The 27697-nt window shown below is 36.4% G+C and overlaps 1 protein-coding gene across 1 annotated transcript in view; it reads right to left on the bottom strand.

The window, feature by feature from the left end:
- The window catches only part of MUC6 (mucin 6, oligomeric mucus/gel-forming), a 46681-nt gene extending 27009 nt beyond the window's left edge, over nucleotides 1-19672 (bottom strand). The window contains 9 exon segments of the mRNA XM_037402610.1: nucleotides 376-496; nucleotides 1518-1640; nucleotides 3951-4158; nucleotides 6023-6132; nucleotides 7277-7364; nucleotides 8501-8627; nucleotides 10227-10467; nucleotides 13704-13766; nucleotides 19624-19672. Coding sequence (XP_037258507.1) covers nucleotides 376-496; nucleotides 1518-1640; nucleotides 3951-4158; nucleotides 6023-6132; nucleotides 7277-7364; nucleotides 8501-8627; nucleotides 10227-10467; nucleotides 13704-13766; nucleotides 19624-19672 — 1130 coding nt within the window.
- Between the last annotated feature and the right edge of the window lie 8025 nt (nucleotides 19673-27697).

The raw sequence follows: 27697 nt of genomic DNA, 5'->3' as shown, positions 1-27697 counted from the left end.
GTCATCATTTTCTGTTTCCAAACAGAAATTTAGTTTTCAGTACTGATTTAATGATGAGTAATGCTGAGATGGCCAGAAAGAAACTGTAAATACTAGATATCTGTTTTGAACTAATTTTACCTCTGCTTTTACAGAGGAAATAAAACCACAAAGTTTTGTGTGGCCTGAAGGAGCATTTATATTTGTACAGATTAATCAGGAAATGAGACATGTACATCTTCAATTATAAATGAATGATTTGCTGTACTCAAAGAAGGTGGCCTCAGAGATGATATGACACATCTGCAGCTACCCTCTGAAAAGTTAGACTAAATTTCCCAGTCACTTGGTGAGGATACTCTCCATCCTCTCACGAAAGTACCCATTGCTACTCACCAGGTCCTACATGCAGCTTTCATTGCCTCACCAGGAGCATATGTTTTCCCATTCAGTGTACATGGACACTGCTTAATGTGAACACACGTTCGATTCTTTGAGATGTCATCAAGAACAGTTCCTGCCAAAGACGACAAACAAAATAAATTATTTTCCATGTCTTTACTTAGCACTAAAGTTATTGTAGCTTGAATGCCTTCCAAAATTAGCTTGAGAATGCTATTCTTGCACAGCCAGTGCCCATACTTAGCAACATAATGTGGAGGACATTTTCTCTTAATTAAAAAAATGGACTCTACAAGTGATAACAATGTTTGGCTACTTTGTTATATGAAAGTGCAGACAGCTGCCTTCATTTGAAATTTGAACACAATTTGAAATAACAAGTTTGAATGTTATTTTTTCATTTTTTTTTCTAGGACACTAATTAAGTTGGGAATTTTGAAGAATGGACATATTCTATGTCCTAGAATACTGTCTAGTTTTAAATATGTAGCTCAGAACACATTACTTTTGACTACTGTAAAATGGTGATGATGCTGATGTAAATACCCACATCACAGTAACCCTGGAGGATATTTCAGTTCTGAAAAAACAGACATGATGCAAATGATAGTAATAATTACAATTTTTGTAGGAAGTTAATCTTGAACTAAAAGGGATTTTACAAAATGCTCATAACATCGCATAAATTCTCTGTAATTACTATTATTAGAAAACTACATCTTGCTGTGTCCTGAAAGGCTAGATACCTGTTTGGGATAGGAAATTCATGAAGTTTACTCAACTTATATTATAGTATAGAACTTCAAGCAGGCCGCATATAAAATACCCCATTGCATAGAAACACAGAATCATTTAGGTTGGAAAAGACCTTTAAGATCAAGTTCAACATATCACAGTCTTGTGAGGAAAATGCTTTCACAGTTCTCTTCTTGCAAAGAGTGATCAAGGATCTTTAAGGACCATGACTATTTAGGACTCCAGTTATATTATGTTATCCAAGAAATGGCAGTTCTTGCAGTACAAGGCCCTGAAATGCACTGGTAGTTCATTGTTAAGAAGTCCATGCCACTTGACTGGATATATGCCAAAAATGTTTCTATGGGCCATTTAGCATATGATGAATACAAAAACGATACCTTCTGGACAAAAGCAGCCATAGGTACAGTGACTGGAGCAGCTGTACTCTGGGTTGGAACAGGTTTTAATACATGGAGAACCACATTCCTCATAGATTTGGTTAGCAGAACATTTTCCTACGGCTGCAACAAACAGTGAAAGTGAGAGATTCTGTTCACACTTCAAAAATCTTAACATTTACCACACAGGATGGAGAAGACCTTGTGATTTCTGGCACTAACATTCTCTTATCCTCCCTCAACACTCAATTCATTATTCTGACTACTCATCATTACCATCATATTCACTCTAGTTTTTATTATTTTTTAATGCCTTATTTATTAGAAACTCCTTCCAGAAGCCTGAAGAATGGCGAACAGGCTATACTGCAGCCTAATACAATACCACAAATCAGATTTTGCGTAGCACTTGAAGGATTTAAAGAATATAGCTGTTGATCTTCTGTATAGTTCCTGCTTCTCAGACATTATCTGCTTTTCAGAATGCAGCTACCTAGCAATTCTAATATATGGAACTCAGAACATGTTTTATTGTGTGACAAATTCCAGCAGAGATTCTTCCTTATCTGAAAGACTAAAAGTAAGTCAGATAGGGAAACAGAGATAGTTAGAGATGACAAATCATAGAATGGTTTGGGTTGGAAAGGACCTTACAGATCATCTAGTTCCAACCCTCCTGCCATGGGCAGGGACACCTTCCACTAGACCAGGTTGCTCAAAGCCACATCCAAAAGAAAGAAACAATAAAGACTATAAAAGTTCATTACCTTTGTATATTTGGCATTTATTTGTAATTTCTTAGATTCTCAGCTTTGGTTTTTGGGGAAACAAGGGTTTCCACTCCCACCCCCCTCTTTTTTTTTAAGCTTTTATCACTTTACTACCACTCCTAATAAAGGCCTACTGGCAACATGAAAACTGCTATGATTTGGAGAAAACAAGGCTGTTATTTTACTGTGATTAGTAAGAGTTATTATACAGTTCTGTGAAAGCACACAGTGCCTTACTAGTATTTATCTGAATCTATAAAATGCACAAGGAGTTTATAATTTTGAAGGATTAAAACAAATTGCAGACCAACCAAAGAAGAAAATGGGCTACCAATTTATGTAAGATGGATAACCTTGGAGAAGAGGAAGGGGAAAATTATTTTAGAAAGAAGCACAATTTTAAAGTGTCACAAATAATAATGGAGTTTAGTAGGAAAGGTTTTCAGTAAGTATGAGAAAAGAATGAAAGAAAACTCAATGTTAAATACAAAACAAAAAATGAAGAGTGGCACCAGTATGTGAAGATCAAGAGAGCAGAAGAATATCGCACCGGATATGCAGGGCGGGAAAAGTCATGCAAAGCCTTGTAAGTAACAATGGCGAGATGATGAGACTATGCCAAGTTAAACAATGATTTCAGGAATATAATTCAACTAGGATTTCACTATTCTTATGCTAAAATCTAAATGGTAGCCCTATTACAGATTTTTGTAACAGAATAAGAATCAAAGGATAAGGAGAAATATATTCCTGTCAAAGCAATTTATATTATGAATTTGCTACCCATGACCATATATTCATATAAAGGATAAATAAAAACATGATTAAATTATATGCTTCTGAAAGACATTACCATATGAAGCAAAGTCATTTTGAAAGCTCCTCTTTTTTGACATGAACTGCATCTCTGATAATTTAGTGTGTGAGTTGGTTTAGAAATAACAACATCAATTTAAGTTACTTTTGACTTTTTTTTTTTTTACTATCAGCACGTTCTTTTATAATCCTGCTACATAACACTGACTACAGGTCGAAGTTTCAGGTGGATTCAAAAAGACTACAAAAAGCAAACCAGAACTTTGATAACAGGCAGGCATTTGAGAAAAAGTGTGCCTAACCATGTATGACTTGGAGAGAAATGGAAGGCTTGCTTCCTATTTACTTCCAATCCCTAGTTGTATTTAAGGGGGTTGAGCATCTGAAAATGGACTACTGAAAACCTCCTGTGACTAAAAGGGGCTATGGCACTTGTTGGCAAAAAGCTTCAAAGACTTCAGAGGCCATTTAAAAGTTCTCTCTCTTCACTGGGTAATTTGTTAAGTACAATAATGAAAAAGCTTTACTAAGAGAGAGCAGCCTCCTGTTGGAAGTCGGAGAAATTCAACAGTTTTCACTTGGTGGATGTTTCTCTCTTCTATGGTCACTGATCAAGATGCAGGAGCTACACTTCATGCCTCCTCCTTCTCCTTTGAGATGTCTATACTCTCCCTAATGCTTTACCAAAGACCACTATTGTTCTCTTAAGAAAATAAATTGTCTGATTCAAGACACTGGAGACTTTTCTATCAGTTGATTTGAATTCCAGTTAATCATCATTCTCCCTCTGTGTAAGATACAGCAAGGTTTAAGTACAATCTGCTATAAATAAAACCTTTGAACTTACAACAGAGGTTTTCCGTTCTCCAGTTGAACACCATTTGATGGGACATAGCACATTGCCTTGAATACTCTGACAGTGTAGAGCAAGTGCAATTGTTTTGTCCTGGCTCACTACAGTCCTGCATATCAAGCTGGCAACGAATGACAAACCCATCCTTCGGCACACTGCAGGTTGGTGACACCGAGTTAAGTAGCTGAGAGCAGATCATAACCTAAATAAAAAAAGAAAGAAAACTGTTCCTAGTAGTGTTTCCCTCATGTGAAAACCACAATAGAATTTCACTACTAGTTATCATTTTCTTGTTGGTTTGTTTGCCTTTTTCCCCCTACAATTTAGTAATATGTATTTAAGTCAAAATGCATAAGAAATTCACAAATAGAAGGGAATATAAGTCCATTGTAAACAGAAGGATCTGGATATGTTGAATTAGTTCCGCTCCTCATTAAGCTGACAATTAAGTAATTCTTTCAGTACCATCAATCCCCCTAAAAATGGCCGAGAACATTACAGGCAGGGAATATATTTTCTCATGGAGATTCAGTCCCAGGACAAACATCCCCAATATGAAGGTAACACTTTGTTCCCCTCTGAGCAAACAGTTGATGCATTCGTATTGCCTATGGTGCCTACTGCAGTGTAGGTCTCAAAGAGAAACAACCTAAAAAGGTTAAAACTCCCAGCCAACAGAAGTTCTCCACCAGATCAAAGTAATTTTTCAGTGTGAATACAAGTAATATTTACAACCCTTTTCTTCTGAAAGTATCTTCCTCAGAGGGCCCACAAAACCTCCTATTCTTTATTCCTGCTCTTCGTGTTAAAGGGATGCTATAAAACTAATGTTTCTCTGGTTTTCTGTTCTGGGAAAAAGGAGAATCTCAGAAGGATTCTAGCTGCCTCTTCCTCTAGCATGAAAGCTAAACTTTTTAGCAAGAGGAATCGTTTCTATGTTCAAACTAAGATTCCTGGGTTGCTAGAAAAATAAGATGAAACAAGTAAAGAAAAATCTATTTCAAGAGAAAACTTTTAAAGCATTCTGTAACCTATATACTGTATACAATTAACTACATGAGAATTACAAAGTAAGATCATGTTCTTGTGAGGAAGTACAAATGGAACCAAAGAGCATGATCATTCTACGTGAAGTGAAATGCTTTTTAGAGTACAGCAATGAATACTTGCCATTAGGTATATGGTGACTTTATGACCTCCTAGGTAGAAAAAAGAACAGGCTGCCGAGAGAAACTATGGAGTTTCCAGCTCCTTAGCCTGGAAGATCTTCCCAGAAGATACTCAAAACCTACTAGGACATTGGTCTGGACAAGTTGCGCTGACCTTGCTTGAGCAGAGGAGTTGGACTGGATGATGTAAAGAGATCCCTTCCAAGCCAAACCATTCTGTGATTCTGTAAAATCTCTGTGGGAATGCAAAATCTGAGTTTCTCTGGTACACTTAACAGGATCATCTTAATTAGGATTTGGTTCCTGTATCTGCAAAATCTAAGAAATAGAAGCCCTTTTGTTCTTTGCTGCTACCAAGCTTTGTCTTTCAACCATGGATGCATCCTGTTTCAGGTACGCTGATTTTCTTTTCATCTAGGACTGGAATTGATAGCAGTTGATTGGCCCTGTTATGAATGTTGTTCATAATCTGAATATGTTTCAAGTATCACTGAAATGTCTTCAAGCAATCTGGCAATTGTTTTAAGTATCACCAAAATGTCTTCAAGCCTGTACAGCTTACAATGCCAGGTCCCTAGCTGATCAATAAAAAGTTCTTTAAAGCTTCACTCATTTCCATGATGACCTGGACAGAATTTCAGGAAAGCTGTGAGCTAAATGCTGGTAGGTTTATATGAGCAATATAAATGCAGCCTCAAAAATGACCATGGGCCTTTTTAAAAATGTATTCTTAATGCAAAGAACTCTTCTTCTTTCCCATGTCATGCTATACAAATTTTTACTTTATGCATTTTCACAGAAGCCAGTTTTATAAAACCACAGCCTCTTCTGTGTTGGTTTCTATCTTTCCACCTCTATTAGGAGTCATGCTGCAGAAAAAAACAAGATCTTCCTTACGTATTTTTTGTGAGGAATCGTGGAAATTGGTATCTCCTCAGACAGGCAGATCTCTGATGGATCATCCATTTTTTGTAATGCAGCAAATTTATATGTATCCAGGATTTTACCTGTAAATTGAAGGGTTATTTGTCACAAATAAGTCCACATGGATTTTTTTTACTTGTTGCCGTGATGTAGCAAAACTCAGATTCTACTCTGACTGTGAAAGGCCCTACTATTTAATCTTTCAGATAACAGCTACCTCTTTTTCCCTTTAACTGGATTCTATTCAGTAAAGCATACTTTTATCACCTTGATCATTTTTCTGAGCTATTTCCTTATCTACCACATCTACTATCTTACATGAGACCAGCTGCTACTGTTTTGCTCCCAGCTGTGTTATCTTTTGCCAGCTAATCTGTGCCTCTTCTCCTCACCCCCCATTCTTACATTTTCCCCTACGTGTGGGGTTACACTCATCATCACAACTCAAAATATATGGTATTATTTTTACAAGTCTCTTCTGTGATGTGTATAGAAAACTGCATCTGGCTGTGTTCATCTGCGATTAGTGTACTGTGCAATTTTATGTCTCCACACTAGCACTGTAGGTTAGATTAGAAGCGTGCTTTTAAATCACATCTTCCAACCATCTCCACTCTGTACAATTTTATTTCCTTTGTGGAGTGATCTTGGTATACAAAGTTCTTTCAAGATGAAACCAAGCCAGAAGATGTGCTCCAAGAGCATGTGTAATGAGCTCCAACTGTTAATGGGCATTAGTTCAACAGACCAGATTAGAGTGACTCTGAACACCCCAAACCATATATAGTGCAGATGTCAGGTCCTCAGCACCAACTATTTTGTTCTAAAGATCCACCCCTATTCAGACACACTACTTGTTAATGTTTTTGTCCACTATATTCTTTTTATTATAGCCTCATTCTTGCTTCTGCTTAATGCAATCATTTCCCTAACTGTGCCTTGCTACGAACCTAGACTGTTCTGAAAGTTGGGTGACAGTGTGATCCTTACCACCTGTTTCTAAAATATAGGAGAGTCCTTATCACTTGTCTGAAGAACCCACAATATTGTCATCATAGCAAATAATAGTGTGTAGCATAGTGATAAAATAACCATGTTGGTGACCTGTGGGAGTGCTTAATTCTGAAACGGAGTGAGCAGTCAGAGTAACGTTAGTACAGTATGAAATTTCCACCTTGACTCAGTTTAACTAGTTCTCCTTCCATCTGACTTGTCCATAGATCTTACCTTCACTCACAAATTCATTCAATTCATAACCATCATAATTTCCACACATGCCACAGGTTTTCCCCATATACTTTTTCTCAGTCAAAACCTAAAATAAAACAAAACATTTAAAAGGATCACCCTAAGTAAAATTATCTATATAGCATTACCTTTCCCAAACAAATTCAGTTCAAGGATCCAATTAAAGGAAACCCTTCTCATTAATTTAAGTGACTTGACTGGAGGAAAAGTTTTGAAAGCAGTCACTTCTTTTCCCAAGGAGGCGATAGTGATTGTAGCGATTTTTTGATTTAATAAAAGAATAAGATTCTAAGACTTTGCAAAGAATTGAGGGGGGATAATATTCTGAGTAGCCAGAAAAAATAGAAAAGGAAATTATGCTGTTTCCTTGATCACATCTTTGTTGACAGAGCATGAACTTCAGGTTTGTTCTCTTAAGAAACTGAAAGTTACAGGAAGAAAATCTGGCTTTTTTCAGAAGGTTATTCAATTATCTATTGCTCTGCAGAGTAAAGTGATAATATTACTACTGGCTAAAATCAATGAATTATTATTAAAACCTTAGATCAGAGGCACAGTGTGTACCCGTCATAGTAGTATTTCCTGTTATATCTCTGATAGTAATGCTCGTAAATCTCCCAGATAATTTATTGCATAACAATTTCCCCTATTTTAGCAAACTTACCAATTTAGAAATCAGTGTCTTTTGTGGCATTAATATACAGATCATGATGAGAAAATGTAATCTCCTTCTCTAAAATATGTCAGAGATTTTGGAGGGAAAACATGAAAAGTATCAGAAAAAGGAAGAAACAGAGGAGCTGGTAGGAGCACTGTATGTTTGAAACTGAAAGATGTCCAGGGAAAGCACAGTGAAAATGACAAAACTATGGCACACACTACTAAATCCTACACAACTACAACATCCCTTTAGCAAAACATTGTAGCTGCTGGAAAAGCCTGAGGGAAGTTTAAAATCTGTGAAAGCATCCATAAATGTCAACATTGGTGGCTTTAGCTAACTACCAATGCTGGAAGTGAAAGGAACATGCAGGGATAAAAAACAAAGTTTGTTTACTTCAAGAATAAGGGATGAAGCAGGAAAAGAATAAATATCCAATAGTAAAGAAATACAAAACCTACCCACTAAGTCTAAAGAGAGCTTGTAAATTCAATAAGTCAGTGATAATAGTCTCTTCTGCTTTATGAGAACATTTTACTAACCATAAGATAGTCATCATTGTTCCACATGACAACTAGCTCCATCTCCATCAGCTTGGCCACCAGACGGATGTTGCAGCCATAAGGTGCAATTTGAATCCCATTGCTGGTGTAAGGCAACTTAATGACACTGTAAGAAGGTGAGAAGAGAAACTGACCTTCTCATACCAATATTATGCAGGTCTTGGTTACCTTTTGGGGGATATAATACACATACAACCTCAGTACTTGCAGCAACATGAAATAGAATTTTTTTCCTTTGTAACTGTTAACAGTTCAAGATACAGTAAAATTTCTGTTGAAAATGAATGTCAGCAGATTCTTAGAAGAATCACCAGGACATGGTTGCATAGTGATTATACTACTGAAAATGTCTGCACAGGTGCAGATGAAAATGCATCTTCACTTGGTTTGGTTTTATTAGGGTATAGTTATATGTTTCAAGAACTTGTAAAATACAGTTTGTGTGGTAGAACTGTTGTTGATTACCCTGAAAAGCTTCTACGGACTACAGCCTGTTAATACAGGAATTACTGCTATGACTGAAAACTGACAAAGTAACAGAAACTTGTAAGGGGAATGTTGTGCCAGAATTAGGTGTTCATCCTTGCAGCCGACTTCTAATGCTACAAACTAACAACGTTAAAGAACAAATATATTTTGCTAAATACTCAGTATGTGACATAACCATAGAAAAGCTGGTTGAAAGGGACTTTCTGATGTTGCCCAGGCCAGCCTTCCACCTGAAGCAGGGCTATGTCAACAATAGACCAGGTCAGTCATGGAATTTGAGTCTACTGAATGGAAGACAAAAACTTAAAATGCAGCTCATTGGGTTAGGATCATGGATTTATATAATTTTCCTGGAACATAAATTTTTAAAGGAAGTTTTTCTAAATACAGTTTGCTAAATTAACGTATAGCTGCAAGTTGTGTTTTTGGCATGATTGTTATTGTACCCAGGTAAGTGTAATAAGATACAGTTGATCCAGAGTGAATTGTTTCCCGTATCTGCATGTACTCACAGAAAAAAATTCAATGCTGCCTACCTGATAAAAATACTGAAAACTTCCCTTGAGAAATTTCCTTGTATAGGAGCAATTTGTCTAGATGAATGAATGATGCAGGACTCAGTTTCCCATCAGTGTAATTCGGCAGTAAAACAGCTATTTTCTGGACAAAGTAATCCTTGAAATGTGAACAGTCAGTGGTCTCATGCACAAGGACTTCTTCGTAAGACCCTCCGATATTTCTCTGTTGGTTGTGTAGTTCAAAATGTCTCTCTCCTACCCTATACAGGTGTTACCTTTAGCACAGAGGGTTCAGTTACTCAACTCTCAAATCAAATGAGCTCAAGCAAAACACAGGAATTTCAGCTCGTATCTACTAAAGGGTATAAGCTGTTTCATCTGTGCTCATAGTAGAGAGAAGCATAAGCAAACCGGTAGTATCTAGGAGACTGGAGTTTCAATGTGAGCATTGTTTTGGGCTGAGGTTAGTTTATCCCTTTGCCTACACAAAGGTACTCTAAGCTAAATAAATGCAGGTGAAATACTCACCTAGACAGTGTCAATACTTGACGGGAAGAAATGGGAGTAGAGTCCAGTTAAGTGTGCCAATTTCTGTAATCTGTTAATTCGTTTTTGATACAAACTAATCTTTAGTGCAACTGCTATATAACTGCTTGCCTTCTTTAAACACTTTTTTCCCATTCATCACAGAATCTTACCCAACACTCCTGATGGAAATGTTGCCTTTCTCAACAATGATAACAGAAGGTCCCAGCTCAATAATGATCCTCGCAATTTTTTTGTCCAGCCCACGGCGGAACTGAATGTTGAAGTCTGGGCTGGTTTCATCACATACAGTTGCAAAGATATAGTTGCAGGTCCCAGTGAAGTCATACTGATACTTATCAAAGGTTGAAAAATGCCCTCCACCCCAGGTAGAACAGGAATCCTTGCTCAAAACTATAGAAGTAAAAGAGAAAGAAAAAATCATTTTGATCGTTATTTCAAATATAAATAGCAGGAAAAGCTACTAAGTTTCTACTCAGACTAATTATGTAAACAACAACCTAGCTACATTTTTTTTTTTTTTTTTTGTAACATCAAAATTTTATCTGAAGTCCGGAAGTGAAACAAAATTTAGAGTCAGAGCAATGTTCTTATTTCCTGTAAGCAGAGGAGAGCTCCTTAGCTTTCTAGCTTTGGAAACACCTTTCCATCTCCTTCATGGGTAACATAAAGGTTTACTTTCTTATAATTCAGTCTGCTCAATCTGTTTGTGACAGCTTCCTACTAGAGAGACCTTCAACATCTCAGGCACAACATTTATGAAGCCAGCTAGGGCATTACTGCATCATGATTCATTGCACAGTCAGATCATTAGGTATCTACAGACAGTCTTCAAAGCCTAACTTGCAAGTCCCCACTTTTTTGGCTCTGTGATTGTGTGACAAAGTTCCAGCCAGCCTTGTAAATACATGGAATGTTTTAATCAGTTTTCATTTTTAAAAAGTAATCAATTTTTATCTGATTTGACAGATTTTAGGAGGTTGAAATGAATCATAAAAAAGGGATGCAACTCCAGCGCTTAATGTTAGATATTTCTATACCTACTTAAAGCATATGAACAGTCCCTCTGAAGTTGACAGAACTGCTGAAGTTAAAACATGTCCTTTGTTATGTATTTTCCGACTCAGATCACCACTTTTCATTTTTTAATTATTTTCGCTTATGGAGTTATATGAAGCTCAGGTGTCTAAGAATGTACCTTAGAAGCACAAAGTATCAGGTAAGTTTAGCAAAGTCTAACTGCAATTTATATTCCCTGCTTTAAAGCCAAAACATTTTTTTACTCTTAAAGAGCAATCAAATGACTACAGAATACTGGGTTTATTCAAGCCATGTAGAAAATACTGTTTCTCAATGAGCTGTTACCTGTCAGCAAAAAATACTCCTCTTCCATACCTCCGTGCTGTCCAGAATGTCTGACTGGAAAATAGGAATTGGCTAACTGCTACCATTGGTTCTTCATGCCCAATTCCAGCTACTTTAATATATTGTGTTTAAGTGATACTGACCATCAAATCCCAGCTTTTGCTTGGCATTGTGCAATGGTCAGAGTGCAATATGTGCCCCTTTCTGTAAATAAGGGAATGCCTTCACTGTATTTGTTTTTATTTAAATCTTAACAGAGAAAAGTAACAGATAGGACTGTCAATAACTCAAGAAAGTTTAAAACTAGATTATATAGTGACTTTTGAGTTCAGTTACTATTAAGTGATACGTAGGGATTTTATTTTCATTTGTGTATATCCATGCCCTACTGTTCCCCTTGTTGTAAGAACAGACAGAAGACAGAGGTGAGTTGCTGAACTGAATTTGGGGTTTTTTTGCTGATCACAAGCACTCAGCTATTTGAACCTTTAGAATGAATTTATGTAGCATTTTCATGCTTACATTGAATGAGAATTCACCCAGTTCAAGCCACACTCTACTTCTGCTGCCTAAAGAAATACTTGTCATGATAATAAATATGCATTTTAGACCATTCTTATTGTTCTACACCTCTGCATTTTCCCCAAACTAGACTAAGAATTTCATTGTCAGCCACTGAAATGCAGCAACTTCTGGAGTATACAGAGTTGCTTTTTAACAGTGTGCAAACAGGAAAGCACAGTATTTTCATGTAAAACAAGATTACAGATTACTAGGAAGAATAACTATAAATATAATTTGGCAGAAAAAATGTTCAAAATACTAGGACTGATATCCGTATTTATTTTAGAAAGGATCTAGTGAAAACTGTATGTTTTCAGAAGGGTTATAGCCTTCTGTATTCTGTCTTATCAGAGGAACAGCATGTCTTAGCATGATGACTTTTATTCATTCTTGTCATGGATGTGGAAAACTAAATGTTTAATCAATGAATTTTAAATTGAAAAGCTAATGCCTCTTATTTCTTCAGAAAAGGATGTGTGAAAAGTGGTATTGGTTCTCTGACCAAGCACTGATGTAGCTTGGCATTTTATTTGCAGCAGTGATTGTTAAGAGACTGTCCAAAGGAAGAGTACCATCAGGACAAGCATGTATTCTTCCACAGATATGCTCTCAGTCTCCAATTATTTTCAGTTCAGGGGATTTTGCGAGGCTACTGGGATTTGTCTGCCTACTCTCCTTGTGCTCTGTCTTCCAAGTACTTGTGCAGCTTCCTTTTGAACTGAAGTGAAATTTCTTTGTAACAGAAAATACTACAATCACTGCTGTCAAAAGCTACCATTTTAATTATGAGTTAATATTTTAATGATATCTGCCTTTCTAACAGTACTTCTGATAGCTAATACTTCTAGCACTGAAGCTAGAATATGCTAATTATTTTGTGCTTTGGCATGACATTTTTACACAAGTAAGACAGTAGTATCTTACTATATTTTGTATTTCTTAGACTCAGGACTAGCAAAAAATTGCAGCAAGTAGGTGGCTGGAGTTAATTCTGCTTACAGATTTGGGTGCATGCACACAAGCCATTTTAGGTGTTAAGGGAAAATTTCTGGGTAACTGTTGCCACAGGACTGTGGCAACAACAGCTTCGGCTGGCACAGCAGGATGTTGAAGCAGAGATCTATCTATACCCTGACTCCCCACTGGCTGCTAGCTATAAAGGTCAGGAAGAATTATTCCATATTCTTATCTTCCCCTTGCACATAGATTTGTTTTAACCTGAAATCTTTAAAATAATCTCATAGACCTAGCCTATATGGAGAATCAGCTTTATTTCATTTCCTGAATTCTGCAGCATCAAATAATCAAGTTCCTAAATTCTTAGATAATATTAGGCAGTGATCTGCAGGAATTGAAATCTAAAAGATCACACAAATGACCTCAACAGCAAATTTCTACATGTGGAAAGCTATTAAACTGCTCACAGTTTCTATCCTTAGGCATCAAAATGTCAGCATGGCACACTAAAGTGCTTTCCATTTAATGTAAAACTCACCAGAGTGAGACAACATATTCTACCATCTTTTTATAGGCAAACTCTTCCTTTTGAATTTTTGAAAGTAATGCTTTAAAAATATATGCTCCTTGAGACAAGGATTTATTTTTATTATGTGTTTTGTGGTGTCTTCTGCAATATAGAATTGATGCTGAATGTTACTCACAGTTCAACATGAACATTAAACACCAGGTCAGGCACTTACTTTTTTGCAGAGATTCTTTCTGTTTTTGGAGAAAAAAGTGAGGCCAATAATTTCCATCAAAAGCTGTGAAAGGAAAAAGACAACAGGTAGAAGTTATTCTTTGAATGCAAGGAAGTAGAGTATTTGTTGGTTTGTTTTTTTTTTTTTTTTTTAAACATGGTACAAGTCAAAGCAGGGTCCACACAGATTACTCGTGTCATGCCACACAAAACTGAATGGAAATTATAGTGGAAAACCACGTACTTCAGCTTGTAATAAAAAATTCTTCTGCAACTTGTAAAACGTTACCAAAACCTGCAATAAATCCTGTGCAATATGGGCTTTCTTGTACTTCATCCTCAAATCCTATGTGCCTCATTAAAAAAATGTGGGATAAATCTTTCCTCACGTTTCTGAATTCTTATTCCACCATGAGGGAAGAAGCGGTGGAGGGAACAGTCAAAACTGGGAAAATACAGGAAAAGTAATGTTGTATGTGTTCTTCACAAGAATCATGGAATCCGTAGCTGAAGAGCAGGAAATCCCCAGGCCTAGTTGTTGCTTTTGCTACTCATGTTAAGGTAGAACGATGAAAGCTGTTACCTGCTCCCTTCCACACACCTGTTCACAAAGCCTGTTCTGGTTATGCGAAGCCAAGGAACGTTTAGCAAATGTGGAGCACAGTATGGTTCCTCTTCTGTCACAAGCCCAGCCCTACTGCATGTGCACAACTGCACTGTGTGTTCATGTATACCCAAAGGTTCTTCCACCTAGCAACTTGCTTCCTGCCCTAAGTGTGATGAGAGAGAGAGAAGATGTTGGAAAGGGCATTTAGTGAGCGCTGTGCAGGGACAGAGGTGGTGCATTCGTGGAGTGTGCTTTCACAGAGTCAATAGCTGGATGGTAACAACCAAAGCAAGCTGTAAGAAAAAGGACTCCAGGCGCTTCAGAAATGTGCTACTCATTTTCAAAGTTTGTCTGGTCCAGTATTACTTAAGAGAGTATAAACAAATATCCTGTAGAAAACATGTAATTCCCCATTATACGTTTAGGATATTTTGCAACAGAGAAAATGTTATGTCAGAAGGTTTCTTTAATCATATAAACCAGGCCAAGTCTACTTATATATATATATATATATACACACACACACACTACAGCTCTGCAGGCTTCTGTTGCTTTCTTATATACTGAAGAGAGTAAAAGCCTCTAAGGAGCTCACCAATTGTAATTGACTCCCCAGACAATTCTATGCTGTGCTGCTGAATGTGAGGCAACATGTTGTATCTCAAGGATGGTAGGTAAACAGGGGAGGTTCTGCCTTTTATGTGAGGCTAGATTAAGGCACAAGGGGGCAATTTGGAGAATAAGAGTTTCAGCTTTGGATCTGACATCTCCAACTTCCTCATTAGTCCATGCCTCAGTTCTTCACTAAAATAATACTTACTGAAAAAGACGTTATCTGGATAAACATAGCTACGCTTTTAAGAGCTAAAATACTACACACTGGTGGAATTGTATACAATGAGTATCTAGACAGAAGAGAAATAAATCAAGGATGTAAGTTCAGTGACAGAAGTGCTCCCACCCCAAATGTTGCTCTAATAGCTTTAAATGACATTCATCTCAGCCACTTGTCAAGACCCTTTTCACAGGCTGTGAAAGTAAATACAAATTCGCTGAGTACAATTTGATTTGCAAAATATGTGTCTAACATCAAAAAAATGGATTATACACAAAAAATTTCTTTCTCTCCACTGGTGTAGCGGAAACCTTAGGTGACTATCTGCAGTGTAAATGCCAAGGCAGAAGTTTAGTGAGATGTATTATCTCTATCCTGCTTCCTAGATAGTGTCTGTTTCAATGGGACGGTGCTCTATAAACAAAAAATGAAACTCAAGAGTGCAATGCACAGATTTTTGAAGTTGGAGTAAGTTAGCAGCATAACAATGTATTGATAAACTAAACAGGAACATTTCCACAAGAAAGAAACAGTATGAAGTGATCTCATTAGCTGCTGAATTGCAAGCTGCTATACTCACTGCATGACCAGCACTTCAACTTCCACAGCTGACACACTCATCAGAAAATCATTGTAGATGCTACTCACGCTGCCTTGTCCCCTGTAATTGGTCATTACTGGCTAATAATTATTTGAAATCTTGCCAGTGTTTCATACTACCCTGACAGTTAGCCTGCAACTCAGCAGGCATCTGCGGAATAGCATGCTTCTTCCTCTGTCCTTTCAAGTTCCTAAAAACCCACGCATCACAGTAAGTACACCACACAACGTAGTAAGAGTCAGTTTGTGTGGCTATCAAGCTAACATTCTTTACACCTAGAGTTGCTGCTGCCTTTTTTGAACCCCTTGATTTTGGTATTTCTATTTGTTCAACAACCTGTTATTGTTGGTTTAAATGTTTTCCAATCACTACAGTTTAACCCCGAACTACAAACACTACATTAATGGGATTTAAAAGTGTGTAACATCTGCCTTCAGAGGATATTTCACTTGTAAGATATGCCCAAAACACTTCAAGTGAGATCCATCTAGAGAGCTTGATGTAAAACAAAAAGCCTAATACTTTATGCACAAGTATCTTAGATGACAACAGACAATTTGGTTTACAAACCTTATCTGTAAGCTTTTCAAACTCAAAATTCACAAGTCTAAGCATGCCAAACATTTACAAAATATTACGAATGCTCCAGGACTGGTATTTAGATTCAAAAATTGAAGGTAATAATCATCCTGGATTACATGAAGGTGTGCAAAAGTTACGCTGAAAATAACTAAGGATATGAAACTCACTTTACCAATTTGCTCAAATAATAGCTAGTGAAATACAAAGCCATTTGCTGACTATCTGCCAGTCTGTATCCTGTCAGATCAAACTATTAAACTAATTAGAGTATGGTAATTATTCTCAGCATATACATTCTTTTTCTCACACTTAACTCTGAAGAGATTAGTAAAATCATCCTGGCAATATTAATAACCATTCACAACCACATGAAATGGCAGGTTGCATATATGCAGCAAGAGCTACGGCCCCAAAGCAGAAGTTGTATCTGACAACCATTTAGGAATTTTCCATTGGAAAGGCCATCCTAGTGGTAAATGAGATCTCTAAACTACTGAACTCTTGCTCACTGTCATTTTACTATTGCTGCAAGTATTCTGGTTTCCTTTGATAAATGGGATGATTTTGAGTTGCCATGAAATACTTGATTTTTAATTAGCTCCACAGAACTTTAAACAGACTTTCACTTTTCTTAGATAAAGGAAGTTTTACTTTCAATTCCTACTCTGCTCTAGCTGGCCTGACTTCCTTGAGAATTAGATCTTTCAAAGTGCAATTTCTGGATGGTTAGCCTGTCTTGTTCATGACCATAATACAATCCAGACAGGAAACCTCACTTACTGTGAAGAAAGAAGTAATTTTGTTCCTATACTACAGTTACTATGAGATATCCCTATGGGAAAATACAATCTTATGTTGTAATGACTTCAATCAAAGTATTTCACATTAGTAAATGAACGAAAACAAAACATTTCTGATCGATGTAAAACACTGAAATGAAATCTTTTGTGTACTTCCAAAGAAAAAAATCAGGATTTCTGTTCTGTAAAGGGTTCACTTTTTATCTTCTCATTTAAGACAAAAAGAAATGTTGAAATGTCAGAAGTTCTGGAAAGGAAAAGATCTTTAAAATAAATTATATAAACTTAAAATGAAATTTAACAGCAAGGGTAGTGCTACAGTCATAGCTGTAATAGTTGCACATTTTCACAATGATTTCTCTTCAATATGAAATTAACTCCCTTTGCCACTTGCAAAACAAGATGATTCAACAGCATAAATCAAGGTAACTTTCTAGTTGCGTACTTTGTAAGAAAAAAATATCACGACTGAACAAAAACGTCTCTTAAGGATCCACGCACAGTTTTGACTATTGAAATAGCTGAAGTGGTGAAGCATCAATTTAATCAAGGAATCAGCATCTGTTACTAAGTAAAAGCTAGAACTAAGAGTTTCAATCTGGTCTTAAAGTTCTGTAGTTTTTTTTAATCAGGGTAATGCATGTTTTCTGCTTTTCTTGAGTTATCAAGGGAAAGAGGAAGTTGGTCTTCCAGTTTCCATCAAACTTCGCACCAAATGTATATCCTTACAATTACATTTCTAGTTACAGATAGGCTCAAGGCACAGAATTGAAATGCAGATCCATGAAGAGAGAACTGCAGTCCTTGCTTTGATTTAAATTATTCTGAAGAGAGAAGACCTGGGTCTAGAGTTCAAAACAATGAGCATCCTGCCTGTTGGCCAGTTTTAGAACAGACAGATCAACCTCTTACTGTTCAGATATACCTCCAAAAATTGTCTGCTTTCAAAAACTTACTTCGCAGAAAGAAAACCCTTATTTGTTTTTAGTCTCCAATCTTGCATGGCATTTCAGGGCCCCAAAATGTTGATACATCCCAAAGTGAGAAGACTGCTCTGTAAGAATTTTCTAGATCCTACTTTATGTTTTTATGTTAAAATCCAATTGAAGTTCCATCTGAGACAACACAGTACTTTATAGATGAGGCCCTACTTGTAACTGCCAAATTCATACATAAAGCTTGTGGCTGAGTAGGGGTCAACAGTAATTTTCCATTTGATTGTGAATATTAGTGTTTATAGTAATACATCTACTTATCTAACATAGGAAACCATGTAGATTAAGAACTTGCAGGCATCTACATTTGGGGTTAGGACCTATGTTCAGGTACTTGACTTGATCTTGTTTACAATAGTGCTAATACAGTGAATGGAGTAATACCTGATAACAATACAGCTGAGATCAGAAATTGGCTCTGAGAGTATACAAAAGGGTTGAGTTGCTTAGACTTCAATTTTTTTAATGCTACAGTTTACGTCAGTGATTTAAGAGCAATGCATGTCCATCCAATTTCAACTAAATATAGTAAACACGATACAGAAGAAATATTTAACTTTTCTTCAATGAAAGCAAGTGAAGTATGCTTTTTATCAGCTTGCAGCCTGTTCTTGAAATCAGAACTGTAACAACTAATTACAGAGAATACACAGAAGAGATAAAAAGAAACCGTTATCTCAAGCAATGCCAAACCTTGGCAAAAAAGGCTCACTCTCAAATAATCCATTAAAAACACTACAGGAAGAGGAATAAGTAAGAAGGCAGAGTAGCTACAGAGTCAATTAACTTGTCTTTTTTAAAAAATTACACAGTTATCTGATAGTCAGATGGGTTGGATCAAGAAAGTGAAGACAGAGCTCTTTAAAAGACTGAATATTCAATATTCAAATTATACTACACTGAATAATATATGAAGGAATACTTTGAGTCATGTTAATTTTTTAGACTGGAATAATTTGCCTTTTCTGCAGCACAGGATTCTTTCTATTACATCATTCCTCAAAAAAATAATGCCCTCACATAGATCGTACTTAATACTTTTTGCAGTCTGTGTAACAAAGGAAAAAGGTTTTGATCATCACTCTACACATAAGACATACAACTTCCACAGTGACATCACCACATCACTAGATCATAAACATCTGAAAGATGAAGGCACTCAGCAGCATGGAAACACAACAGAAGTCCATTAAAAAATACTCCTTGTACCTAGGGAACCAGTTTTAGGGAAACATCCAACAAATCAGTAGCCACATATCTAAAAACAGTTAAGAAGAAATAGTTCTATTTCAGTCATGTTATTAAATAGGCAGTTGTGTTTCAAGATGCAGTGAGGGAGAATAAAATGTGTAGATTTAATGCTGATGGTTGTGGGAAAGGAGAACAAGACCTGAACCTCATGGGTTGTAATATTACAATGGAGTCACCTACTTTGTTTCAATACATGTGTATTTTCCTTCAAATCATATACCAAGAGGAAGACAGGCATATTAAGACTTACCAGCTGATTGCAGAAAACTGCAGATGAGCAGTATTACTATCGGAAACATGATGCATGTCCTAACTGGAGAGGTTTTCCCGTACTCTCCTCGGTTCCAAATGGGCAGTGCTGCTACTGCTACTTTCTAGGCTTACCTCTTCAAGCTTGAATGCTTTATATATAGAATTGCAATGCCCTCCCTCATTCCCATGGCTTTCAGAAACTGCAACAGCAGAGTGCCCGCCAAACAGGATCTCCTCTTCATCAAGTTCAACACTCTTAAATGCCATTTAGAAAAAAAAAAAAAAAAAAAGAAAAGAAAAAAGAAAATACAACCGTCCTCCAGTTCATTATCACTCTTACAAGGTTTTTACAATGGTTTCTTTTTGTAACGGCTCAAACACTTTTAACTTCATTTACTGAAGAAAGTTGTTATTATATGCAAAAGCAATACGCAAAAAGACAAATAATACACAAATTATGATCACTATCTGATAAAGAGAGGAGTAACATCTGACCTGTACACAAAGTGGAAGAATGAAGTGCAGTAGTTTTGGAACTGCTGGGAAGAACATGTGGATAAAAGATGGTAAGGGATGAATGAATAGAGCTACAGATCACAGATTTTTATTAAATCTTCTTTAATTAACTTTTATTTACTCTTCTGAACGATTGTGTTAATCTCTCCCTTGTGTGACTTTTTATGCAAAATGATAAACTGTGCCTCAGCAAAAAGGGCTGTCCACGTTACAGCTTCTTTCCTCAGTTTGCAAGGAAGCTGAGTAAGCTCTTGCCTACCACCTTAGCACTGCCAAGCGCGCAGGGCAATCCGTGTTATGAAACAGGAAAGGCTCTTGCACTGCAGTACTTCGGCAACTCTGACAAGTTGATCTCCACCTTCTCACCAACATACCAAAAGATCAGTTCCAGTTCTGTTACAACACTTGGCTCTCTCCACATCAGAGGTTAAAAGCTGAATGCACTGAAAATGTTCACTGTATCACTGCCACAATACAAGACCTTCACTTGCTTGATCCTGTCATTTTTCACTAGCACATTTATTACTTCAGGAAAAAAGTCTAATTAGAAGACAACTTTCCCCATAAAATATAAAAGGTATGGATTACCTCTCCATATTAATCTCTTCAGCCTTTTCTGTTTCACCTATGCAATACTTATTTTATGTAATTCATTATATTCCTGGATTCCTACTGTTTCATCCTTCTTTGGTATCATTACCATATATACCATACCACATATATCATACCATATATATTATCTGGTATCACCTTTGCTTAAAACTGGCTCCTCATTGTGTTCTGAGAGCTACCCCTTCTGAGTAGTGGGAAGAAGCACAGGAGAGACAGTGACCATCCTTTAATGTATTTTAAGCCCTGGCTCAACTTGGTTACTTGGTTGTGATTAAAATAAAAACATTAAATTTTAATTGAAATTGAGGTCTGTCTTAATTATTTTGCCTTTTCTTCCCTTCCCCCATGCCTGACCCCTGGCAACTAAGGGGTAAATATACAGTTGTTGATAAAAGAATTGTGACCCTAAATTCCAAAACTTCTGTTGAAAATTATCTGCATCTGCCTTCTAACAAAACAAAGTAAATGAACAAAATCAAGAGAAAAATTCTCAGTGAGAAAAAAAATCTGTTTAGTTAAATCTCAGACACTTAAGAAAGAATTTTATGCATCTACATACTGATCATTAGCATATCCCATGGTTTCAACTGGATTGTGAAAATTTAATATTAAAATCCTCCACAAGACAAGAACAATCTCATCACCTTTGACTCCGTCACAGTTGATGCAATATTTTTTTTGTTTACAGATCCTTTTCACAGATTTCACCTTAATGTAGTTAAAACAATAGAAATTTTAAAATTAAATGTAATAATGTGAGAATTACTATTTGACTCCAGTAATTAAACTTTTATGTGACTTTTGTGTAGCTCCCTTCTTGGATGCAGGAGTTCATATACTTTAAAAGTGCATCATAACTGCTCAGCACTTTCTGAATAAACAGTACCTTTTCCCAAAAGGTGTGACCACAAATAACCCATATCCCTCATGACTTCTGAAAATCTGGATCAAAATGCAAAAATATTAAGTCCTCAAAACAGGCAAAATAATTAGACTGATGATCAATAAATCTATAATTACTAAGATTTCACAACTGTATATATCACATTAATGTCTGGCAAATCACCTCTTAAGTTCTTACTAATGAAATCCAAAACAGAATTTCATTTTTCACACTTCTAAGAAATAACTGCTCTGTGAAGATCAGGAACTGAAGTGCTCCCTAACAATTCAAACTTGATCACTAATAATGTCATGCAGAAATTTACCTTCCTCTGACACAAAAAATGAAAAAAAAAAAATCCATCACTGTTGTCAAACAGGTATTTATTTTTGTTTTTTACGTATTTACATAATCTTTCTGTCAAGTAGTAAAAATTAAAATAGCTGATATCAATGAACATTCCACGACTTGCTCATTTCCACAGCTGGGCACCTGAAAGCAACATTTTTGCTATCAGAGGTACCAGACTGACACCTCATGGCATTAAGATCACCGTCAAAGCATGAGAAGGTCCTAAAGCCTTTATATAGCACCTAACAGCTACCTTTGCTCTTCCATTACCATGCCTTCAAGCATCTCACTGTAGCATTTACGTTTACCAAAACCTTTTATGTCTTTATTATATGAACCTTAAGAAGAACTCATTAAATGCAAATAGTAGCAAAAGTTACTACAAATACTTATCCAAAATATTGTTTTCAGTTCTCCATATTTGTAGCAATGTTCTTAACTAACACTCATTCTATCTGAGAAGATTTTACCTTCAGCTATCCTGGAAAGAATTTCACTGAATCAGCCTAAATACTTACAATTCAGCAGGCAGCTTGGTATTTTATAAGGACATACAATGATGATGTAAATACAGTTAATCAAAAGCATTGATCTACAACTACATTTAAGTCAGGACTCAAGACCAAGAAAAAGGCATTTGCTGCAGGTCTATGAGAAGTGACTAAGTCTGCAGTACACAGACAATTATTTTATGTGGAAAAGGTTTCTGGAAAATTGTCTATCCAGCTGTAGTGAAAGAATGACACCTCTAATTAATGGGGTTTTTTTCTATGTAATTATTATAACTGACTTAGTAACATCATTAACTGTCACAAACTGGCATTGTAAACCTAAGCAGAGATTATTGTGGCCCTCTACATTATTCAGTAAAAATTTCTCAGTATTTAGGTATAGTTTACTTTCCAGGATCATGTATAATACTTCTGGACGATTCTGAAATCTCAAAGGACTTTATATTAAGCCAGAAATTATGCATATTGAGAGAGTCATAACACTTTAAGTAACAGACCATCTTGCACAGTTTAATGCATCTAGAAAATTACAGGTGTATGAATTATAGAATATTTTGATGGTTTTACAAAGATCCCTAAGAAAATATTCCACTTCCAGTAATATACCCCATCTTTGTGTATGATTTTAGCAGCCTTGCATATATTTGGACAAATAGCTACATATCTTTATAAAGAGTCAAACCAAAATACAGCGTTTGATTAGCCCTGTGTCTTGTGGGTGTTCAAGTCATTTCCAACCTTTGAAGCTTGTGCCTCTAAGATTCCTTTGCTCCTTCTGTTATATAAAGATACTGGCTACAGCTTGATAGCAATCTGACACAGCAGCTGATCTGGTGTGGTTTTTTTTTCTTTGAGCTCTGATATTTGATTTTCTGTCTTGCTCAAGTTTTAAATTGTTGTAAGATATACTGGTTTAACATGAGACTATTAAAATCATATATACTTTAACTTCCAGATTATTGTAGATGACTGGCCTTCAAACAAATGTTTTAGAATATTCATGGTAGCATCATTTATGTACAATATAACATTTAGTATCTTAGAAATGCTGTATCAGAATTAGATAAAATGAGGCTCTTGAATACAACTGGATTATCTTTGTTCTGTATGACTGAGACATCCACTATGACTGGCAGGGAAATCTCAGTTTCTATCTGCAATCAAATGAACTGTAGAATTTCAGTAGGAAAGCTTGACATTCCAGGGAAATTTGTGGGGCTTTTTTGGTACAGACTGTCTCAAAGTAACTATTTATTTTCTATTAGTATACCTTAACTATATGTGTATTTTAACATGTCTAGTATGAACACAGACTTGGAAAGAAGTCTGAAATCCTTCAAACATGAAACTGGAAGATAGGATTGCCACATGAAGATTTCAGGCCAATTTTTATCCAGTATCCTGTTCAAAAGATCACTGCAAATTTGCCTTAGAAATTTCACAACAGGTATGATAGAATGTTTCCTTCAGTTTCTAAGCCATTTTAAAATCTTAGTAAGATCATACTGTGGGGTGCAATAGTAACAAATGGGGATGATCGTCAGAAATATCTCACTTCCTTTAATGAATTTTGCATTTGACAAGAGCAGAAGCACGTCCACATAACTCGAGATTGTCATTGAACAGTGGTATCTCTGCCATATAAGGCAAAACCACTAAATTCCTATAGGCACAACTGAATATATGCTGACTGCATCTCTCATGCAAAATTTACAAGTAATTAATATAAACAGAATTCAGCTTCAGACTGTGCAAAGCTTTAAACAATGAATAACTGAATGAGACATGGACAACCAAAAAAAAAGAGCCGAGTAATCTTTTCTCTGTACTATTGTGGAATAAAACGGAGTATTTTTGATTTCTCCCCTACAGTGGAAAGGAGCTAAAAGGAATTATTCCTATGCTGTAACACATACTGAATATTTTATGTCCTGGTCTTCTGTTCTCACAAAAACAGCTTAGAGTGAAAAACTAAAGAAAGAAAGGCAAGTAGTCAGTATTAGGCATTTTATATAAAACACTTTCAATAAGGGCCAGAAAATTCAGTACTGTGAATAGCTGACAGAAAGGAAAAGAGGGATGCAATTATTAGTCAAGTCAGAATGAAATGGGGAAGCATTAGTGCTTCACCTTGCGAAAGATTATTTCATTACCATAACACTATCAAAATAAACCAAAGGTCAACATAACTGGCATTACTATCCTAAACTTAAGAAAACAGGCTCCCATTTTGTCTGCTTGTTTGTATTTGTTATCTTTCAGGTAATTTAACCAGGAAGCGAAGGATTACATATACTGCTGCTTCTCCAGGCTAAGCTCACTGCACGCACCAGGGGCTCCTGCCTTTTTGTCTGAGTAGCTGGCAGGCAACCACCACATAGCCAGCTGGCTGCCCCTGCTGCCAAGATGCTTTCCAAAGAAACTGACAGTAAATCAGATACATATTCTGAGAATGTTCCAATTGTGGTAAATACGGTATTTTCAGCTGAGAAATAAAAAAAACCCCATAACTAGCTAGGCCCTTGTCCTCAGCCTATGTCCCACCTTTAGAATCCTCTGATATTTATGTTCATTCTGTGTGCCTTTCTACCCACCTCTTCATACTTTTTGTACCATTAAATCTCCTTCCCCAAACAGTACTTAAAAGCCCAGTGTGACTGTGCCATCAGACACTAAATAATCCACCTTATGGTTTTAGTAGAAATCCATAATTCGTCCTTTGCTTTTGGTCACCAAACCAAAGAGAATTCTTTCTCAACACCTAGGAAATGGTCCATAATTCTGAAATTTATCAGATACAGTCTTCAAAATAGACAAGATAGCTCACACACAACCAGAAGAAATGCTATTGAGTAGACTATTAGGGCTGTCATTCACCTGGAGCCAGCTCTGCTGTCCTTGAGTATCTGACTACAGCTATTTAAATGTAAAATTTCATTTAACAATGTAAATTATGTTTTGTTGCAACATACAGAGATACAGGGGCTATAGGTGTCATGGTGGATTTAATTTCTTGTTTTTCAGTGCGTATAGCTGGAAAAAGAATATAAACTAAGAAATAACTAACAGCACTCTTTCACTGTTCCACAAGTACTTTTGTACTTAAATGACTGTAAAGTCAAGCCTTTCCTATATACTGGTTAAGAAAAAAATGTAGAAAAAAATTTAAAACACATGGCTCTGAAAGTGGTAGATACTTCATTAACTGGCACTTACCTTTTAATTATAATTTGTTGGGTACAATGGCCTGAGACCTCCCCGTGTTGGCTTTATGCCTCTGGCATTCATGTTGATGAATATCTCAAATACTACAGCTGTGGGGACCTCGCCTGCTGTCGTTCTCGCTCTGTATCCTGCCAACATGAGAGGCTGAGAAAGCCTGCTACTCCCACAGCTCTCTGAAGCATAACTGCTGCCCCGAAGACAAACTTGGACAAAATATTTGAAGTACTTCTGGAGTAAAACATGGGTGAAAACAAATGCCCTACACAAACAGCAAGGCCTGCCACCGTGAGTGTGCTCGCACACACAATACCATGTTGTCCTTCCCATGCACAAGACACAGGGAAGGCAAACTGTTAGCTCTCATCTCCTGATCCTGAATTCTGTGCTGTTCATGCTGGGCTCAAACTGGCTTGCATGCTGATCTCTGGAGCAGTCTGGACTGCACAGCTTGTTCTACAACACTTTATCCTAAATCCTGGTAATTTTAGCTGCAGTGCTGACAGAAAAGAACCCGATGATACAATGGAGGAAAGAGAAACCATAGAGGGAATGTGCCCTTTATTCATGTCTGTCTTCTCTCTCTTGATACTCGAGTATGACCTTTTCCATTAAAATTTCCCTCAAACACTGTAATTGTGCACAAAATCTGTGTAGTATCTCTTAAGGCCAAATTTATCTTCCAGTGCTTAATTAGCCTGTAGAGGAAGACATTGATTCTTTCATTTTCACTTGCTTCCAGCAGAGAGAGTAAAGGTATTCCTTCTTGCTATTTCTTGACTATTCATGATGATCTCATATCAAAGTCTAGAGACAGGTTAGACTTCATTTTGAATTAAATCCAAACTTGGATTGCTCCTTTTTTGCCCAAATAGAAATGTTGATACCAAATTATTATATTTTTTAAAATTCCTAATATTTTTCCCCCTCCCCGGGCTGTATTAGCATGGAGAGAAATTATCCTATAAGCAAAAATTTGGGAAAGCAAAGGCCAATTTTTTTCCCCAGCTTTTAGGCTTTAACAATTAATTGGTATTTCCTCTCTAAGGGAAGTTCAGGAATTAACCTGAATTACATGTCAACAGTTCTTCTGGGAAGTATGCATTTTGACTCCATGCAGTACAGCAAACAAATGGAAAGCATTACACATGAAAGCAGCTGTGGCTCAAACGTTTCTAGCTTAGAACTTAGTTCACTGAGTCACACAAACAGGAAACAGCCTAGGTTCTCCTAATTGCTCTATTCACAATTGCCATGCCGCTGAGCTGAGCCAAATTTGTAGTTTCTCATTAATGTTCAAACCGGACTTAGAAAAAATAAAGTTATTTGCCCCTTGTTACATCATAGGTCTATTAATTTAATAATCAGGTGGATTTTATTACCAGATATAGAATGAAAAGCAAATACATTATATGAAGCAGGAATCCATTAAGTACAGGCTTTGACCTCTACTGGTAAGAAAGTAAAATAAAACCTGTATTTACACAAATATTAAGAGCTTGGAACAGGAAGTCAGTGGCAATCACGTTTAACTTGCCCTTTACTGTGTGTGCATTTTAGAACAGATAGTCTCCAATTGATGCTAATATAACATATCCGCTAAGATAATACAGTCAAGTATATACTTCTTTTTACCCTTTACTTGATACGTTCTGATCCTTTTCTTTTTTAGGCATTTTGGTTGATTTGGATTTTAGAAACAACAACAAAAACCTACAAAAGAGATACTCACTTTGCCAAACCCCTTAGAATTCTGAATCATGATAGGAAAAACTTGAAAAGCATGACTTATATCTTGTTCTGAAATTAGGAAACCTGTTTCCGGTTCTAAAGAAATGAAGTTACTGAGAGAATGAAACACAGTTAAGGTGTGAAAAGTATGAAGGGATTAATGAAGGTAGTTTCTGTGCATACAGTTTTAAGAACAAAGGAGAGTGTGGCTATTTTTTGCCATGGCCAGAGAGCACTACATATAG

The sequence above is a fragment of the Falco rusticolus genome, chromosome 10, assembly GCF_015220075.1.
Source record: "Falco rusticolus isolate bFalRus1 chromosome 10, bFalRus1.pri, whole genome shotgun sequence".
NCBI lineage: Eukaryota > Metazoa > Chordata > Aves > Falconiformes > Falconidae > Falco > Falco rusticolus.
This window is presented reverse-complemented; position numbering and strand designations above follow the sequence as displayed.